Genomic DNA, 20,611 nt, shown 5'->3' with positions numbered 1-20,611 from the left:
GAAGTTGTAGCCAAACACATCTGGAAGGCACCTTACTTACTTACTACATTTCTATACTGCCCAACAGCCTAAAATACAGCATGACAAAACAAACACAACACTTTAAAAAGTTTAAAACAGAATAAAACCAAAGTAAAAAACAGAGTCAAAGCCAGCACCAGGTTAGGCAAGATGGTACTGGGGAGTCAGCCCCATTAAGCATGTCTGAGAGCATCTCTACACCAGCCTAAAATCCTGTATTAAAACGGGGCTTTCTGCTTCCGTTTTAAATGCAGGATCACAACTGACTCCCTTTACACGTGCTTCCTTTCCCCCCTCCCCTTCCCCCCTCCTTCTCCCAGTATCCGAGTCTTCCATTATCTTTCACTGATCTCACTCCTCTTCTTGCTGCTTTAACTCTTTTCACTGAGGAAACTGAAGTGGCATACAACGGGAACACAAGGGGGGGCAATTTGATAGTTCATTATCTGCAATCTATTTAAAAATGGAACAAAGGGCATTTAGTGCAAGAGATGCCTGGAGGGTCATGGCAGGGACGTGGCGTCAGGCAATCTCAATCGCAGGATAAAAGCTCCATGTGAAGGAGCCCTAAATTTGCATTGTTAGAAGTATTTAACATTGGCTGAATCATGCCAGAGGTTGCAATCCTATATAAACACTTAGGAGTAAGCCTCATTGGAGTTATTGTTTACTTACTTCTGAGTAAACATGTAGAGGGTTGCACTGTTAGTCTCTGGTCCATCATCATCATCATCATCATCAACATTATTATTATTAAAGAAAACTTATACTCCACCCTTCCAATGCATTTGCATTGCTCAAGGCAGATTTCAAAACAATTCAAAACAAAACATTTTCCTAAAAGAAATAAAACAGCACAGAAGTGACACATATGGGTACATAAGGAAAAATGGGCAGGAAGTATTCTACCCGGCTACTCAGTAGGAAGTTAACCTCTTTCCACCTTCCAGTGATCTGACCAATGAATGCAAAAGGCCCTGAGTTGACAGACAGGCACCTGACACAGGAATTCCTAAAATGTTAAATAACTTTAGTTTAAGCATATCTGAATGCTTTTCAGTTAGGGGTTCTTGTTTTGCTGTTTTGCAGTGACTTACAATGCCTCTCCTGCCCTGCAGCTGTAGGGCTGGATACATATTTAGGTGCATGCAACTGGGCTGGCAGAAGCAGTGTTCCCACCTCCTCCTCCTCCTCCTCACGGCAGCTCATTAAGGCCCTGGAAACACTACACAGAGAATTGGGGGACCCTGCTGAATGGGGTGAACTGTGGTGCAGGGAGGAGGGAGGGATCCCTGAAAATCAGGTGGCGGCACCTTCCGTGAGCAGAGCCCTCTGTCCATGGAAGGCAGCACCTGGATCCAACCTGTAGCCACTGCACAAGTTTTGACTTCAGTCCACACACCAATCTTCACCGAGGTGGTCACGTCACGGAGGGCAGCCAGCAGGTCACTTCCAAGTCGCTTGATGTTCTCCAGGTCATCCTTCATGGAGTAGGAGAGGTCCATGAGATAGTACAGATCCACAGGATAGCCTTCAGCCCGTCTGAAGCGGACTGTGAAACTCTGCTCCTCTCCTGGGGACACAGAATAGGAAGGAAAGATGCTGGAATAGGTGTGAGCGAGAGGAAACCCAAGGCTACTAAATTAGTTATCTAGCTATCCATTTGCCAGACTTGTGAATAGTTATTCCCAGCCTTCCTCAACCTGGGCCCCTCCAGAGGTGTTGGACTGCAATTCCCATCATTCCCAGCCAGCATGGCAGAGGAGTTGTAGTCCAACACATCTGGAGGGCCCCAGGTTGGGGAAGGCTGGATTAAACATTCACCCAAATAACTAAAGAAGCAGTTAGTCCCATAGCAACCTGCCCATCCTTTAAGACCTTCTGCCAAGGACCTTCTCCAGGTACTTCTTCCACCAGAAGTATAACAATGATCTACAGGGCAGAGGGCTTCCTTGGCAGTTGTACTACAGCTATGGATGCCCCCTTGCCAAAAAAGTCCACCTCGTGCCAATGCTGCAGCCTTTTAGATGCCAGTGAAAACTTTTTTTCTTAATTTACCCAGGGGTATTAACAGCTTTTCCCAATTAATTAAGCATGTTTTTGGTCTATTTTAAGGTTTAACCTGCCATTTTATTTCTTGGGGGGGGGGCATTGTATTTGTTTTATGCTGTACCCCACCCTGAAATCTGATTTGATGAAACATGTTTTAAACACACACACAAATGCCCAGATCAACTCATGGTTTATATGCATATCTGAACCACGAATTCACCTGCCCCCATAGAAAAAAAAAGTGTGTGTGGAGGTTATGGTGTTCAAAATAAGACCAAACAGCACTACAACTACCAATACATACACAACAGTAATTGGATAGACCTGCTTATATAAAACAAACATAGATTTCATAGAATACAATTGCGACATTGCTCTACTTCAGGGAAAGGCAACCTTTTTGGGCTGTGGGCACATTTAGCACTTTAAGAAACTGTCATGGCTACCACCACAAAATGGCTACCATGGGAGGTGTGGCTAACCATAAAGGAAAATTAACCTCCCAAAAGGCTGAGTACAAGGCAGAGGTGAGGTCTGAGCCCCAACACTTGGCTCCCTTGCCCCCCGCTGCTCTCTTTATCCCCCACCCCAAGCTTAGCAGGCAGAAATGAGAGGAGGAGTACCTTTTTCTTTTTTCTCTTCTTTTTCTTGGCGGCTGGGCATGCTACAGAGGCTACTGTTGCCCTGCAGCTGCCCGCCAACTTCATTCCTAGGAACGTCTCTGAGCCCCACCTGTGGCTGAGAGACATTTCTGGGGAAAGAAGATGGCAATGGCTGCAGGCCCCCCGTTTCTTTGAAGTGATCCCAGCTGCAAGTAAGAAAGTGTGCTAATTCTAAAAAATGGGAGGGGTAGGGCACCACGGTGGGCACCAAGAAAGATGTCTGGGGGCACACTGGTGCCCATGGGCACCATGTTGCCTACCTCTGCTCTATATGGTGCAATTATTATATCCGAGTAACGTTAATAATGCCAATCCCAGAGGCTTTGCCCATTTATTGTTGTTTATGTACTGAAGATGCTAATGCTGTTTTGGACACAATTCCTTAGTCCGAGGTATTACGCCCATGCGCGACTCAAATAGACTACTAGACCAGGGTGGGGAACCTGTGGTCCTCCAGATTTTGTTGGGCTACAACTACCATCATCCCTGATCATTGGCCATGCTGGCTGGGGCTGATGATGTCCAACAACATCTGGAGAGCCACAGATTCCCCATCCCTGGACTAGAGAAAGAGTTAAACATTAATATGGGGAAGATTGTGTGAATCTCAGGTTATATTACTATTACTACTATTATTATTACATTTATATCCTGCCCTTTTCCTCTTGGAAGGACTTCAAGGCAGCTTACATGATCCTCCTCCTCTCCATTTTATCCTCACAACAACCCTGTGAGGTAGGTTAGGCTGAGAGTCTGTAACTCGCCTAAAGTTACCCAGGAAGTGTCATGGCCAAGTGGGTGCTTGAACCCGGGTCTCCCATATCCTAGTCCAACACTCCAGCCACTACTCCATACTGGCTCTCAGTTCATTTCCAGCACAGAGGTAGTTCTGGTAGAGCACGGAGGGAGGAGAAACAGTTTTTAATAAAAGCGGGTATTTGCCCTGCCATTCAGTGCTGCTCTGAAAGAGGCAGCAAGTGCAGTTTCCCCAGAAATCGGGGGGTGGGGGGTGGCACTGCTTCTACCTGGACCATCTTTGCAAAACAGCCACAGGCTGTTCTTTCCACTTGAAGGACTTACCAGGCCGAAGCTGAAGAGAAATCTTTTGAGGTGCCAGCTGAGTGATGGTCTGGTGTTGGGTGCTGTTGCTCAGGGGCCTGTCCTCCAGTATATGCTGCTGGCCACGGGGGTCCATGATCTCACTGGGGAGGCAGCCACGACGCTCCAACTCCAGCCGAGGGGCACAGCGCCCTGTGTCTGACTCACCTGCTTGCATGAAATCCTGGGGAAGAATGGAGAAGGGAGTTTCCAGCATTGCCTCAGTGCACACACACACTTCTCTTCACAGGGATGTACTAAAACGAATGGCAGAAAATGACCAATGGCATGCATAGGTTCCTTCTGAATGGCTTTTGGGATATGCATTAAACCCAGGTGATTGCTTACTAAATGGTGGCATTTAAGGATCATCCCCAACCAGCCAGAGCAGCTTTCCAAATGGCCATTGAAACGCATCGGAATGAGTTGGGTTCCCACACCCTGACATTCATTTTAATATATCTCAACTATTCACAGTATTGCAACGTAGGTTATACAGTATCTTAGTCACTGCATGTCAGAAGGAAACAGAAGAAAACATGGCAGCTGGAAATGGGGCACTGAAAGCCATAATTTGTCTGGTTAAAAGGGGGCAAGGTAATCCTAAACTTAATAAGTTTAAGTTTTGGCATTTGATGCAGAATTCAGCATCTTGAGAATAAGGGGCGGGAGGGGGTAAAGAAGAAAAGAAACAAGATTCTCACTATTGGTGAACTGTTTGCTTAATTAGACTGATAGACTGAAACCTAAGAAGGCACCCCCCAATTAACCATTCTGCAAACATTTAAAACATCTTAAACATTGTCAGCATAACACAGGCACTTAGGAAAACAGCAAGTGGCAAGTGCCATCTTACAAGAGGCATCTCGGAAGAGGGAGCATGCCTTTTCTAAAGATTAAGCTTCCTGGAGTACGTTAATGTCATCTAAAAACAAAAGGGTGCTGTTTTTCTCTACAACTGTAACAGTTTTCTCATATGGAGGTGTAAACTCACTCACAAGATTAAAACTCACGGATATAATGACTTGACTATGATTTCTTTAAACAGGGGACAGCTCTAGTTCTCTCTCTCTCTTACGGATTTGCAGAGAAGCTTTGGAAAGGGAGGAGGGGGCCTGCCTGGTGAAATTGTGTTCAGGTTGAGAGGAGGAGGTAACCAGCATTTCCACAGCCAGGCGCTTCTGCACTGCATGGCTGCCTTGTCTGCCACCCGCTCCCCACTTCTGCCACAATCTATGCCCACCAGAGGGGCCATGGCTCAGGAACAGAGCACCTGCTTTGCATGCAGAAGGTCGATCCCTGGCTTCTCCAGGGAGGGCTGGAAAAACTCCCGCCTGAAACCCTGGGGAGCCAGTGCTGCCAGTCAGTGTCCACAATACTGGGCTAGATGGACCGAGAGTCTGACTCAGGATAAGGCAGCTTCCTAGGTTCCTACACAGGGCAAATTATGCAAAATAAGTAAATGTGTATTACTGTACATAATGGGCAACATGCATTCAGTTTACAGAATCATACGTTTCCCCGCACCCTTAAAAATAGCACATACATAAATAACCCTGGCAATTATGATGCAGGAAACCCCAAACATGTGAGTGTCTTTCCGGGGCCGGCCCTACCATTAGGCAGAGTGAGGTAGTTGTCTCAGGTAGCTGATGCTCAGTGGTGGCAGCAAGGTGTTGGAGTAGAGAGCTGTGGGCCACATGGCCTGCCTTGCCTAGGGATGTTGGAGAAATCACCCTTTGGAATCTGGCCTCCGGAGTCTGCGTCGGGACGGCGCCTCTTACCTCCGCTCTGGGAGGATTCCTGCCGGACCAGCACGCCTGCTCCGGATCCTCCAGCAATAGCATTTTGCTTTGAGAAAGACAGCCATGAAGCCCTGAGTTTTACATAAATAAAGCCATAAACAGCTGCGAGGGCTTTACGGCCGCAAGTGGTGTCCACTACGCCATTTGCGGCTGTCTTTCTCAAAGCAAAACAGCAATGGCAGTCGCCATTGCTGTATTGCTGGAGGATCTGGAGCAAGCGTGCCAGTCCACGGAACCCAGCGCACACGCGGCCGCTCAAGAGGATCCTGGGGGGGAGGAACAGATCGCCTCCCCCCCATCTGCAGAACCCCCCGAACAGAAGGTAGGGGTTTTGTACATCCCTAGCCTTGCCCTGCTAAGCTAGCCTGCAGCCTTCAGGTGTGATGGAGGATGCTGTCCGTTTGTGAGCGTTGAGGAAAGATTCAGCTACCGGTCCAGTTGACTCCTGTACATGGAATGGCAAGGGGTGCCATCTTGTCCATCATCTTAGGCAGCAAAATGTCTTTGGCCCTGATCTCATGTGTGCCACTGGAGAAACCTCTTGCTTTTCATATAAAAGCCAGAAACCCTTTCCCACCTCTTCTCCTCCCCCATCTCCCGCCACTGCCAAATTGCCAAGGCATGCGAAACAGCAGCCCCCTCATATCAGTCGAGCTGCAGTGTTTTCCTATTTCTATAGGTGAAAAAACCACACTGGGCTGAAGCCTGTTTGCCTTTTAACCACTGTTTTATCAAGATAATCTGTCCCCACCCAACTTTTCAGAAGGCCTTTCCACGATGCAGAAAGAACAATGCACAGCTCAGTTGATCAGGGCTGATATCAGCGGTCATGGAGCACCCGCCAAGGACCACACCCTGCCAGGGGGCCCACAGCGAGCCCCCAGAGCCCTCTGGCCCTGCTGTTGCTGCCCTGTTCACTTGCCATCTCTAAGATGGGTGACTTTGGGCCTGTCACAGACTCTCAGCCCAACCTACCTCAAGGGTTGTTGTTGTTGTTGTGAGGATAAAATGGAGAGGAGGAGAAGGATAATGTAAGCTACCTTGGGTTCCTTACAAGAGGAAAAATGGATATAAATACATTAAATAAATAAGATGAAAGCAGTGACAAGACCAAGGAGATAGAGCAACATCCTCGCACACTCTCTCTAGATAGTTGGGCAGATTGAGTCCAGAGGGAGAAGAGGGGCCCATTTAGAAAGTAGGGGAGCCCAGTGATAGCATCTTGCCCAAGGGCTTCCCAAAACCTGGACGAGGCCCTGCAGGTTATATTGGTACATCATATAACCCCTTGTGACTGAATGTGTCCCATTAATTGATGTTTCCCTCCTACTGTCCATATTGAAATATTATATACGTTCATGAATTGTATAGATGCGTACTAGTCGAACAGATGCCATGGGTTGCCATGTTTCTGAAGTTCAGACCCCCCAAGACTGAGAGGGAAGAGCACAGGAGCTAAAGGATGGGACCTGGCAGATCAGGCAGTGGAACCTGGTGTCACCTGGTGGGATAGAGGAAGGCACTTATTGGTAGGGGGGAAGAACATGGTTCCTAGACAGCAAGAGAGACATCAGGGGAGGGGGGTGTTGGGAGGACAGGTGAACAGCAAAAGTTATCATCAAGCCAAACAGAAAATACCCCATGCTTTTGTTCCTGAGATTTTACACCTTACCTTGAGAAGAAGGCTAAAACCTGAAGACCTGGGAATCCTAGCAGAGGGTTATAGTCATGCTGTTGTTGTTTTTAAGTTAGTTCCATGGGGGTGCCCATAGGAGAGGACAGCTGCAACTTAACTTGTACATTGTGCTAGCTTGTTTAAAACTGGAGATATAATAAAAATCTGAGAAGGGAAATATGAAAAATAAGATCACCCAGCTCAGTGCTTGATCTTGGTGAGATACAGGTTCTAGTAGCTAGGGGCTAGATTTGGATGTTTGTGACAGCTTGCAAACCAACAAGAAAACTTTACTCAAGTTTTCTAGCCCTTATGGCTGCAAAAAAAAAGAGTTTTGTCCTTCCTCCGTTCAGGTGCTGGAGAGAACTTAGTGTCTATTGAAAATAAGAGAAGCGGGTGGGAGCGGATGGGAGTCATGACTCCCACGTTCTATTCTGAACCAAAACCAATGCAGCCTGATGGAACACACTGACTGAATTAGTCCCTCGCAGATCAAGATTCCAAATAGTGTAGCTCAGCTGTGGGCTTGCTCATTTCTTGACCTTGGAGGCAAATAACTCTCTCTCTTTTACAGTGTAATCCTACACAGGTCTAATTGGAAGTAAACCCTATTGGATTCAATGGGACTTACTCTCACATAAATGAGGGGCCTCTTCTCCCATTATGTTCTTTTCTCTCTTCTCTCAGGCATTTGGCAGTGTATAATGAGTCTCTCTATTGTCTCTGGCTGATGGTTTAAATTGTTTTAGATATATGTTGTTGTTGTTGTTTGTGTTATTTGTTCTGTGTCATTACACGAATGGTTTTATATTTTATATAATGTATTTTAATGGTTTTTAGTTTTTGTGAACCGCCCAGAGAGCTTCAGCTATGGTATAGAAATATAATAAATGAATGAACGAAATGAATGTTCCTGGCATGGGAGCTGCTGTTAACACATCTACTTTCCATGTGTTTTGGGTAACATGACAAGCCCCCAGGAATATGGGAAAGCCAATGCAAATGTTGATGATGGTGGTGGTGGTGGTGATGTGACTCTCCCACATGCCAGCTTCATCCACTCTGGAAACTGAAGAAATGCTGGTGTGGGGATGAGGCACAGTACGGGCTCCTCCCAGGTAACTGGGGTCTTTTCACGTTTCCTCAGTAGCACGGGAAGGATCCATGCTCAAAGGGGCTGGGAAATGATGAGTGCAATTGCTGTGTCCTGTGTTTCTTTTAAGACACTGTAATGGAGAAGCTCCCATGTGACAAAAACAACATTAGAATAGGACCTGAGGTGGCAGAATTCTTGACTGTACCACTTTAGACAGCAGGTGGATTGGAGGGGGGTCATATTTATGAATGCTCACCCATATATATATATATATATATACACATACACACACACACACACACACTTACATACATATCCCATTACACTTAGTGAACAAGCACATCAGGAAGAATGGTTCAGCACATCCCTCTCCATGCTGGGCTTGTTTACTACATGCAGGGAAGTTGTTGTTGTTGTTGTTGTTTTTAATCATAATATGAATTTAAACTCTGAAGTGGTATGCTCTATAATTCTGAAATTTTGTCATCAGAAGGCTCCAGGACCCCAACAACACATGCACTGGCAGGCGCATAGTTTCTGCCAAATAGCGTCTCCTCAATTACAGTTTATTAAAAGAGACACAGGACACACCAGTTGTGCTCACCACTTCCCTGCCTCTTCAAGTAGAAAATTCTTATGGATCCAGGGAGCCAGAGGGCTGTGGTGTGTGTATAATTGAACAATTCTACTTGTTTTTAATTCTATGTTCTGTTGAGGCATTTCCCCCACCTCAGCTTCAAATTCAGTTGTTACAAGTCAATATACACAGTAAACGAAAGTGACAAGACCGTACTACTATTCACACATAACACAATTCATAAAATAAAGCCCAAGCCTCAGCTCAAGCAACCAGGCAGGATGTGGTGAGCAACAATTTCCCTGTGGCAGGGATGGCACCTGCGTGGGTTTCCGGCCATAGCAGCCATCCTTGCCCTTGTGGGCTGGCTGATCAGTAGCTCCTCTTTTACTCAAAGAGGCTTTTGCTAGGAGGCCCATCTCTGCTGTGCTTGAAGCGGGAGGCATATGGGCCATCACGGCCTCACCCAGAGAACATTACCAGCTCCAGGATCTAGAGGGCCCTTCGGCAAGACACCTTCCATGGGCCCCCCGAGTCTCCCTTCTCACTTCCAGTCTCACCAGCAGCTCTTGCTCCTCCTCCTCTTTCTCAGCATGGCCACCACTTGCTTGTTTGGCAGGCAGGGAGCAAGTAGTCAGTGGCATCTGCCGCTCCTCCCCACCACTGTCGTCTGGGCCAGAGCGAGAGGCAGGGAAACGAGCAGGTTGCGATGGTGAAGAGGGGGAGCAAGTCCAGAGAGCTCTTGTCAGTGGGTCCCTGCTGGGGTTCGGGCCCTCAGTAAGCTGCCCAGCCATGCCTACCCTTGATGCTGGTCCTGCCAGAGAATGATGGTAGAGATTTCTTGGGAGAAGGGTGGGGTTGTTTCCCCCAATGACACTCACCCAGCTTACCATTTTAGGAATAAACCAGGCCTACAGAGGTGCCAGCTGAGGGGTAATATTCAAGTTTCATGGCCCGCTGTCCTTTGGGCAGTCAGAAAGCAGTTGGCTTGTGGTGCTAGGCCAGAAAGCGTATGCCATTTCTGATGCCATCTTGCCCTTTGCCTGAGGCAGCAAAATATCTTGAGCCAGCCTTGATCATAAGGTCCCATGGCATGAGAACACCGTAATAAACAAGATTTAAAAACTTCCTAAAAATTGGGACTGTGTTTGCTTTTGAAAAAGAAATGCCAGGCCTCAAGCCTGTGTGGAAGCCCTGGAAGGAAGCCCTGCTCCTTAATTTCATGTGTCTGTGTCTGTGTTGCAGTTGCTCAAAGCTGAAGGCACTTTGTACATGTTCAGAGGTACTTTTCTTATATAATGTTATTTCATTTCTGTTTCTTTAAAGAAGGGACCTGGCCAAAGACATGGAGAATCAGTGCTACAAAAATAGCTTGCAAGAAAAAATAAATCCCTGATGAGAAGTCGCTGCATGGCTGCTTTGCTGACTCATAAAAGCAAAAGAAAGTCTTAAATGTATTATTTTTTTAACTACTCTGCTGTGAATAGGGTTGTCACCTCTTTTTTCTCATGGATCTCATGCCTTTTACAGCTGCATGACAAGCTAAAATTCAACATATGCTGCATTCTCCAGATACTGATGCAATGATACAGAGAGCATCACCTGTTGAATTTATGCTTACTAGGCAGCTGTGATAAGGCATGTGAGCCCTGCTTCAGTGGTGGGCGGGAAAATATCACTCCTCCTCAATTTGAAGACAAATGTATGATTGAAATATCCATACTGCATGTGGAAGTAGATTCCGATGGATCCCAGTTTTACTGTACTCAGGTAGGGGGTCGCAGAGTCTGCAATAGCTACATAGGGAGAGTTGGTGGGGCAGGAGAGAGCAGAGAAGCAGGATGACAGGCTACCAAAAGAAAAATCTCACTCCACCCCTATTGAATCCTGTTACTTATTCCCACCATGGTTCCTTGAAGGAAATCTCTAAGCTAAAGGTCGGATCCAGGATCTGCCTTCCACAAAAGGAAAGGCTCCATTCGTGTAAAGTCCTCTGTCTGTAGCATTTCAGGGGGCTGGAGGGGCTGCTGTGGGAAGGAGGGGGCAGGAAAGTCTATTTCCACCAGCACAGCTGATTCAGCATCAATCTGGATCCAACTCTTGTCAGATAATTTCCAAATCTGAAGAAGGTTCTCCAATATAAAGGCCTGGCTAACAAAAGGCACGGGAGCACTCTCAGGGCTTCAGTAGCCTCAAACCTGAGCAGTTGCCAGTATTGACTTGCTGACTCAGTCCTTGCCTTTCTTACACAATGAGAGAAAGTCTGTGGGAGAAACTGGACTGAAAGAGGAAAGGGGTGAACTGGAGGCCAGGCTCACAGCTTGCCATCTACAGATGCTGCTGCCTTCAAGGAAACCATTCGTCTTTGCCAAGGGCGCAGCTGTTTTGCTAGAAGGGTCATAGGATCGGGAGCCCAAAGGGCTGTCCAAAATACTCACCCTCCAGCCCATCAAGGTTACACACACTGCAGCAGTACAAGCAAGGACGTACAGCTCAGAAAGATGACAATAGCTTTAATTATGGAGAGAGGTGGCTATGGGGAAAGAGGTGGATTTTGGATGCTTTTCTGTGTGGCTCTGAGAATGTCATCATCATCATCTTGTATGGCTGTGTGTATTCTTCCCTTGTGATATGTTCCATGGGGTTTTCTTGGCAAGAATACTGGAGTGGGTTGCCATTTCCTTCTCCAGTGGACCACATTTTGTCAGAACTCTCCACCATGACCTGTCCGTCTTGGGTGGCCCTGCACGGCATAGCTGATGGCTTCACTGAGTTCAAGCAGTGACAGATTTTACTTTCTTGGGCTCCAAGATCACCGCAGATGGTGACTGTAGCCATGAAATTAAAAGATGCTTGCTCCTTGGGACGAAAGCTATGGCACACCTAGACAGCATAGTAAGAAGCAGAGACATCACCTTGCTGTCAAAGGTCCGTATAATCAAAGCTATGGTTTTCCCAGTAGTAACGTATGGCTGTGAGAGCTGGACTATAAGGAAGGCTGAGCGCCGAAGAATTGATGCTTTCGAACTGCGGTGCTGGAGAAGACTCTTACGAGTCCCCTGGACTGCAAGGAGGTCAAATCAGTCCATCCTAAAGGAAATCAACCCTGACTGCTCATTGGAAGGACAGATACTGAAGCTGAAGCTCAAATATTTTGGCCACCTAATGCGAAGAGAAAACTCTCTGGAAAAGACCCTGATGCTGGGAAAGATTGAAGGCAAAAGGAGAAGGGGACAGCAGAGGATGAGATGGCTAGATAGCATCACCGATGCAATGAATATGGACTTGAGCACACTCCGGGAGAGAGCGGAGGACAGGAAGGCCTGGCGTGCTATGGTCCATGGGGTCATGAAGAGTCGGACACGACTTAACGACTGAACAACAACAATTCTTCCTTATTGATTTGAGCTTGCCATCATAAACCTACTTGATTCTCTGTGTAATAGGAGTTGGTGGTACAGGTGAAAGTGAGTCGAAGTGCTTTTGTATGACTGTGTGAATTCTTCTCCCTCAACTTTGCACTCATGATCTTCAAGTTCATGTGCCTCAGTTCTGCCTTTCTGTGGTGCAAGGGATTCAAAGGACTGCTCCACCCCCTCCCCCCATTGACATAAGAACAACTCTGACTCTGGTGACCCTTTGGCTCCACAGCTGGTGACCCTGTCCACACAGGGTCCACACGCCCTACCAGTTCCAGTGGACACCAGCTCCCACTGCCTTCAGACAACTCAAGCAAGCAAGCAAGCCAAGCTGCATGCTACCATATCTCATGGTGGTTAGAAATATATATCTTTTCCCAGGCATCTGTTAGCTGGTTGGAGAAAAGAAAGATGTTGAAAATGCACAGAATACCTCTCGCACACAACACTAATGAATCACAACCAGGTCCTTAAAGCGCTGGGTGCCCATCCTAGGAAAAATGCTCCCTGAGTCCCCCAAGGGAATGTTAGGTAGGTTGGAGAGAGAAAAAATGTCAGAGGTCCATGAGATGGACGACTCACCAATTGTTTGCACCAGGCACAGCTGGGGTGGGACTGAATACACTCATGGCAGGAGGGACGAGGCTGGCATGACCCTGCAAAGGAAGCATGCATGGGCATAATCAGGCTCAGCAAAAAACATTTTGCTGCCTGAAGCAAAAGACAAGATGGTGCCCCCCATTCCACATACAGAAGCTGACTGGATTGGAAATTGGATCTTCAGCACTGGCAATGGAACAGCATTCTCCACCACACCTGACCTGAGGGCAGCAGGCTAGTTTAGGGGGTGCTGGACAGGCTGTGTGGTACACATAACTCTTCCCTCCAAGAGAGGAGAATGGCCAGGGGGCTCTGAAGGAACAGCTAGGAAGCTGCTGCTGCTGCCCTCCAGCATCCGCCGCCTGAGGCAGTCGCTTCACTCTGTAGGCCAGCCTTGGAAATAATCCATTCACTGCTGGTCCCAGATCACCATCATCACCTCCTCTGTCTTCCCCTCTTTATTCTCTTTATTTCTCTTTATTTCCTGAGCAAAGAATCTTCCCAAATTCATTCCAGAGATTAATGAGACTTCATTGAGACTGCTTCCTTCTCTGGACCATTTTGCTGTCAGTTTGCCGACAGCACTCTCCTAATACAGCCCTCCACTCAGCAAGTTAGGAGCAAGGATGCCTCTACCCCACGAAACTGGGTAAAGCCTCCTCCTTTGGGTGCAATCCATATGTTTCCCCCTGCAGGGCAAGTAGCAGTTTCAGGGGAGGAGAGGGAGAATCAGATCAGGGGAAACGGTACGGGGGGGGGGGGGTTAAACGATCCCTCCCTCAGTGCCATGGCTCCAATCCGATTCTCCCACCAGCACACGTATCCTAAAGAAGTTTCATGGTATTATGCTGAGCTCTTGGAAGAATCATGGCCCAGCTACTGTATGCAAATTTCAGTTACCCGAATTTCAGCCTTGAGGGGCAGAGTTTGTTCATTTTGTTTTGAAATTCATACATGTGTTGATGAATCCTGAGTCAAATCCCACTAAGTACCAACTTGCCAAAATGATACTTGTTTTCTTCCTCCTCCCCGCTCCCAACCTCCTAAAAGCAGCAGCATCTCCAATAGTGGGGAGAAAAAGGCAAAAATATGCCAGTTCAATGCAAAACTTGGAGAATCTGCATGAAATTTCCCCACCCGCCTATCCCCAATTTGTGTTGGCTACAGAATCTGCATTTGTCAGGCTTGGGGGCAGAGACCCATCTTGGAAAAGGGCGCCAGTGTCATCACTGCCAGCCTCTCCCAAGCTGGTGTCCAGCAGATGTGTTGGCAGTGGCATAGGGCAGCCAGGGCTCACAGGGACACAGCACTGACATGTTTTGATTAGCAGGGATGATGATGTCATCCGCCGACCCCCTTGGAATTCCCTGTTCCCTTTCATCTTAGCTGAAATCCTCACAGTAGCTTTGGGGAGGAGGGTGAATTTTCCAAGCAACAATTATTGTTCCCTGTTATAATGCAGAGTATTTTCCAGTGGCTTGATCTTGAATGGGAAACTGAGACCCATTCGCTTTACAAAAGACCTGCTCCTGGTGGAGATGAAAACAGCTAGAACTAGCCTGTGGATCAACACAGCTGCCTGAAGTTTTGGACCTTCCTAGGGGGCATGGCTACGGGGAATGTGTCATTATGAGCAGCGGCACTTCAAAATTTACCGCTATACCACTGTATGTTGGACTGCCACTCACACAATCTCCCGCTAGCATGGCCTTTGGCCATGCCGGCTGGAGATGATGGGATGGGAATAGTAGTCTGACACACCTGGAGGGCACAAGGTTGCGTAAAGCCAGCATTTCATTTCATTTCTTATATTTCTATATTGCCCCACAGCCTCTGGGCGGTTCACAAAAATTAAGAACCATTAAAAATACATTATACATACCGCAAACCATTCACATAAACACATATAAACAGTCAGCACACACACAAAGACAACGTATGTCTAAAACCCATCCCATCTGCTCAGCGCTCAGGAGTGGGTGTGCCCCCGAGTATGTTGCTAGTCCCTCGGCAAAATTAATCCAGGCCTTCCTCCAACCAGATTCCCTCCTTCTCTGTCCTATGAACTGTCACCAGCAGCAGCCATTCCAGCAGGCTGTGTGCAGAGGGAGGTGAGAGGGGAAGCAGGGCCATTCCTCCAGCCCTGCTGAAAGACTTAGTTTCCCCCTCTTCCCTCCCCATTCCTTTTTCCTTGTGTGTCGTGTCTTTTTAGATTGTACGCAAGCAGGCGGGGGCTGTCTTGTTCTACTGATTATATATGAGCCGCTTGGGGAGCCTTTTTGGTGGAGCAGCACCATAAAAATACTTCAAATAAATAAATATTCCCATATTTTCCCCTGCCCCCCCCCCGACACCCATTTTCTGTAAAAATTTCTCCCTGCTGACACACCTGGTGGTTAACCCACTTCAGTAGGATAACTTGTCCCATCTTCTGTCTCCTCCTCCTCCTCTTGCAATCTTGTTTCTCCATGCTGGCTGCCACTAAACACTCTGAACCCACGATGGCTCCAGCTATCCAGCAAAGCACCAGGCTCAGACCAATAAGGCTTCATTCCTTATACACACTTACCTGGGAGTATGTGTTGAATACAGTGGCATTTACGTCTGAGTAAACACACATAAGATTGCTCTGCAAGTCAAGAGGGCTACTCTGGAGAAAAACGATATAGAGTTTGTAGGATGGCCAAAATTCTGATCCCCATCTTCACATACACACACACACATGCCACTTCTCCACTTTACCTATATCTGGTATCTTCTCTCCACACGCCATTGCTAGGAACATAAGCCAAAGCCACAGTCCGGAAGTCCACCTTGTGGGAAGCATGGCCTGGAAAGCAAAAGAAGAATGGTTACTTGGAGCAATTTGGCAATTGCTGTGAGTGAGAAAGAGAAAAGAGACAGATGCTGCTTCCTTCCTCCCTGAAAGAAAAGGACGGTAAAATTATTATCAGAATGGACATTTAGGGGAGGGGCCAAAGCTTAGTGGTAGAGCGTACACTTTGCATGCAGAAGGTCTCAGGTTCAGTCCCTGGCATTGTCAGTTAAAAAAACAACCCTTCCGCTCTTAACCGGCCCAGGATAGTGCTTTCATGTGTGCAACCCGTCAGAGCAATGCACAGTGCCGGCTCTAGATTTTGGAGTGTGCTTGAGCAAGACACCCTCCATGGGCCCCCTCTTTTCTCTGCCTTCTCACCACAATTGCCACCAGCCATTCTCTTTCTCATCACCGCTACCACTTGCGCGCTTGACAGGCAAAAAGCCAGTGAGCAGGGAGGCCGTGGCATCTGTGCTCTTCCTCCTCACCCCCCCCCCTTGGGTGCGTGAAGGTGAGGAGCATGTGAAGATGTATGTTGCACTGGTGAACAAGCGGAACAACTGCAGAGGGCTCTTGTCTGCTGGGACACGTGTGGGGCTTCGGCAGGTGCCCGACCATGCCTACCAGTCCTGACAATGCATACAGATATACACGTGCTTGCAATCCAAATGTGATGTTCTGGAAAACTCAACGAAGTGATGAAAAGAAGTTTGCAATGGTGTTTCCAAATTGAGTGCCTTTCCAGAGGGCACCTTTTCTGAAATGTGAGTAAAATCATGCTTTTGAAACAAGAAGGGAGATGCATGCACGACTTAGTCATTCTGTGCCAACTGCAAGAGCTAGGAAATCTCACGAAAGCGTGCTCAAAAGAGAAAGCTTACTCAAAAGAGGAGAAAGCTGAGAACCCCCACCCTAAACGTTTCAAACCAAAGCCAGCCTAATTCCCAGTCTTTGATTTCTGCAAAAGAAAACCAACAGACGCCATGAACCAGAATTCAAACCTGCCTTGAACCTATAGCCTCTCTGCTGACCACATATTCTTATCCTTTGTATTATGCGCTAAGGGTCAGATTATTAGGGTAAGATTTTAGAGAGAGATTTGGGGAGGTCTGCATTTGAGGAGACTGTAATCTATCTGCTTTGTGGGCAAGATAAACATCTACCTGCAAGGACTGCATGCTTTCTCACTACAGTAATTGGTGTTAGAGAAAATTTCTTAAAGGAGAACGCTGAGCCTTGTCTGGTAGATTCATGAGTGGTTTAGTATCATTTTATACAGGTTTGTGTGCACTGTAGTTGTTTTAGCTAGAGATCCAGAATTTTAAGATTATTCTATATCAGCAGTGTCGAACCTCAAGCAAGGGGCTACACACCCCTTCCTCCAACCACTGATCATTTGGTGATTACCCAGGTTTTGCATGTTTTTTTCCCTATTCTAAAAGGCTGCAGTGCCTCTCCTAAGGCTTATTCACTGGCAGTAAGAGCTTGAAGATAGAATATCCTGGTATTTTTGATATTTTGGTCCTGCCCCTTTTGCCTTTGGCCCCACCCACCTCTGGAATGGGCCCCCAAAAAGCTTCCCCAAAATTGAATTTGGCCCTTGGACTGAAAGAGGTTCAACATCTCTATTCGATATGATTTGGTTTTGTGTAGGGCTGTACACAGACCCTCCCCCCTGCAACCCGCTTCGGAGCTTCTGAATTGGCCCTGACCCACTTCGGACCACTTCGGCCCAATCCTGACTTGCTTTGGACTCCGGATCCGAAATAAGATCCAGACATCTAAATTGCTGCCCACCAAGGTCCCTGTTCCTTACTTGGACCCGTCACAAACACCCGCAACCGTCGGCCTCTTCAAGGGAGTCGCCATTTTCTTTTAAAATGGTGACTTGTCTATTTCTGTATATCAAATGTTGTGCAAATGGCAGCCGTAAGGCAGTCATTTATGCAACATTACAGGCGTAAATGGGCCATTTTAAAAGAAAATGGCGACTCCCTTGAATAGGCCGATGGCTGCAGGCGCTCGCAACAGGCCTGGGTAAGGAACAAAGGACTTGCATGGCTCGGCAGGTGACTTGCATCCGGGGGGGGGGGGGGCGGAGAGCACCCAGATTGGTCTGAAAGGGTCCAAAGTTAGTCAGATCGATCCGACCTACTTTGGACTGCTTTGGACCAAATCACCCCACTTTGGTTCAGAATTCAGATCCAGATCTGAAGTGATGCACAGCCCTGGTTTTGTGTTCACTTTATATAATTATGTTATCTTTGTATTGATATCTAGCATCTTTTGTTAAATGTTTGTTTTGTGATGATCTGACAGCTATACACAGATAAACAAATCTAATCTGATCTGCTAACCACAGCTGTAGCTAGCAATTCAGCAGCAAGGCAATGGTGCTCCGCATATGCTCAGAGGCAACTTCTTGCTTATGGCTCCTTCTCATGTTCCATATTGGAGCCCTAGCAATTGAAACAACTTCTGAAGCTGACGCCACGATTTCAAAGTCAGTGTCTGGCTCAAAATTTAAACTCCAGTTACACCAACAAACATCTCTGCGGTATTACAAAATCCATTGTTTCAACACTGCCCCTCCCTTCCTTTGAAAAAGGCCCACCCTAAAAATGCGTGGCTAGTTTCCTTCTGCCTGAGCTGTGTAAAGGGTTTGGAGAGAGAACCACTGCCTGCACTTTTAGAGGAAGTGTACAGAGGCAGCTAATGAACCTTATTTATATCCTGCTTTTCTTTTGTGGCGCTTCCAGGCGGTGTACATGGGATTCCCCTGCTGGTCTTCCATTCAGGCACGGACCAAACCTAGCACTGCCTAGCTTCAGCCAAGTTGTTTCTTCATGCACCTTCAGGCCAGGGGTGTCGAACCTCTTTCAGCCCACGGGCCAATTTCAATGTCCGAGAAGCTCTTGGGGGCCTCATTCCAGTGGTGGGCAGGGCCAAAGGCAGGAGGAGATGGGGCCAAAGGCAAAAGGGGTGGGGCCAGCATGCCAGCATAGTATAGCTTAAAGCTCTTACTGCCTGTAATTAAGCCTTAGGGGAGGCATTCCAACCTTTTGAAATGGGGGGGGGGGCTTACTCCCTGGTAAGTGTACATAGCATTAGAGTCTAAGAGAGGTTATTTAAGGATACATTATTCAGTAACATCACCACCACCACCACCACCCCCGTCCAGCCAAGCTCAACAGGCTAAATTTGCAACCAGGAGTTTAAAAATTAAACGTATAAGAGACATTAAAAGCGTCAACAGTGTTTTTTCCATCCACACTAGAGAGACCAACACTGCAATTGCATTTTATTGCAAAAAAAAGAAGAAGCAACAAATCAAGCCTGAAAAAATACACAGGGCAACACAGAAAACCCGACTGCTATGGAATTGGACAACAATATTGTCTGGATTCTCTGTAAAAATTGAATGAACAAAGGATGGCAATTCCAGACAAAAAGGCTAGTGTTGAACAGGGTGGCCAGCTGTCCTACTTTACAGCCAACAGCCCTCTATTTAAAGGGCTGTCAGAGGACAGTCCTCTATTTGAGGAGCTGTCCAGTCCAAGTCCAGTTTAAAGACAAAAAACCCTAAGAAGGGAGAGCACGGAGGGGCCTTGACACTGCTCATCAACACTTGGCAGCAGAATGGGCAGCTACATAGGTCAGCTGGCCATGGTGGTGAGGTGTATTTCATTTATATTTTAATTACATTAATTATTTCTAAATCTGCATCTTCACATATAAATTAGTATCTGCAAATTTAATGCAAATCTGTGCTTCTTTTGTCCATCTTTTGGCAATGTATTTCTGCTTCTTTTTGGCAATGTGTAAATGTCACCCTAGTGTGGAAGCAAAGTGTATTGATTTCTAGCACTTGGGGACGGGGGGCGTCTGGAAGCATGGATTGCTTAGGAAATTATTCTTTCTTTCATTCATTCAGTTTATGAGGTGCCCTATAGCTGAAGCATTAAGGGTGACATACATAAGAAAAGCAAATACAATAAAACCAATGCTAAAACACATTGGAAGAATTGTTTTCGTGGTGTGCATGTGTGTTGGTGTGTGTGTGTGTGTGTGTGAGAGAGAGAGAGAGAGAGAGAGAAGAGGAGGAGGAGGAGACCGGGGAGCATGCATAAACAAGTACAATTCCTCTTTGGCCAGTTGTCTTTCCCATATACTAGATGTGTCACACAATATTGAAGTTACCCGAATTATAAAGCAAAATGAGCCCTTGACCATTTGATGTGCTGTTGCTATTCTGCTCAGCATATAAGAAGACACAAGGGTAGGGTGTGGATTTTCAATTCTTCTCTAGGGGAGAACAATCTTTTTGCTGTCCCAGCTCTGAGAAAGAAATGCCACACCACCCTGATGCCTTCATATAAACAAATCAAACAACCAGCAATCTACATTTGCCTTATTTTTCATGGTGGACAGCCACTTGTCAGCAATGCTTTGAACTGGATTCCTGCATTGAGCAGGGGGCTGAATCGATGCTCTCATAGGCCCCATCCAACCCCACTATTCTATGATTCATTGTGTTGGCTTCCTTATAAGGACTTTTTTGTCTGAGTTCACACCTGCTGTGGCATCAGGAACAAAAACAAAGGGTGTGAAGATGCAACACAGACTTGAAAGAAGTATGATATATTTCTCGTTTGTGGTATACACACGCTAATTTCATTTGTCCAATGTCTTCTCAAACTGTTTCGCCATTTTTTTATGCTTCAAAAACCTTGCAAAACATATAAAAGACCAGGACAAAACATGTGTGTACATACTAGGATATAAACA

The 20,611-nt window shown here is 46.8% G+C and overlaps 1 protein-coding gene across 5 annotated transcripts in view; it reads right to left on the bottom strand.

Moving 5' to 3' along the window:
• ITGB7 (integrin subunit beta 7) overlaps positions 1-20,611 on the bottom strand; it is a 62,581-nt gene that overhangs the window by 26,941 nt on the left and 15,029 nt on the right. For 3 of the 5 annotated variants that reach the window (XM_084836679.1, XM_084836677.1, XM_084836678.1), the window contains exons 3-6: positions 15,748-15,835; positions 12,988-13,061; positions 3,816-4,017; positions 1,424-1,594 (exon numbers count right to left, since the gene is read on the bottom strand). In XM_084836679.1, the coding sequence (XP_084692805.1) occupies positions 1,424-1,594; positions 3,816-4,017; positions 12,988-13,061; positions 15,748-15,832 (532 nt within the window). In that variant the 5' untranslated portion in view covers positions 15,833-15,835. The other 2 variants (XM_084836680.1, XM_084836681.1) reach the window with 2 other exon arrangements.

The sequence above is a fragment of the Heloderma suspectum genome, chromosome 2 (assembly GCF_057233095.1).
Source record: "Heloderma suspectum isolate Gila_16-S chromosome 2, 16-S_ref, whole genome shotgun sequence".
Lineage (NCBI taxonomy): Eukaryota > Metazoa > Chordata > Lepidosauria > Squamata > Helodermatidae > Heloderma > Heloderma suspectum.
The sequence above is the reverse complement of the archived record's forward strand: the minus strand, read 5'-3'. Positions and strand labels throughout refer to the sequence as shown.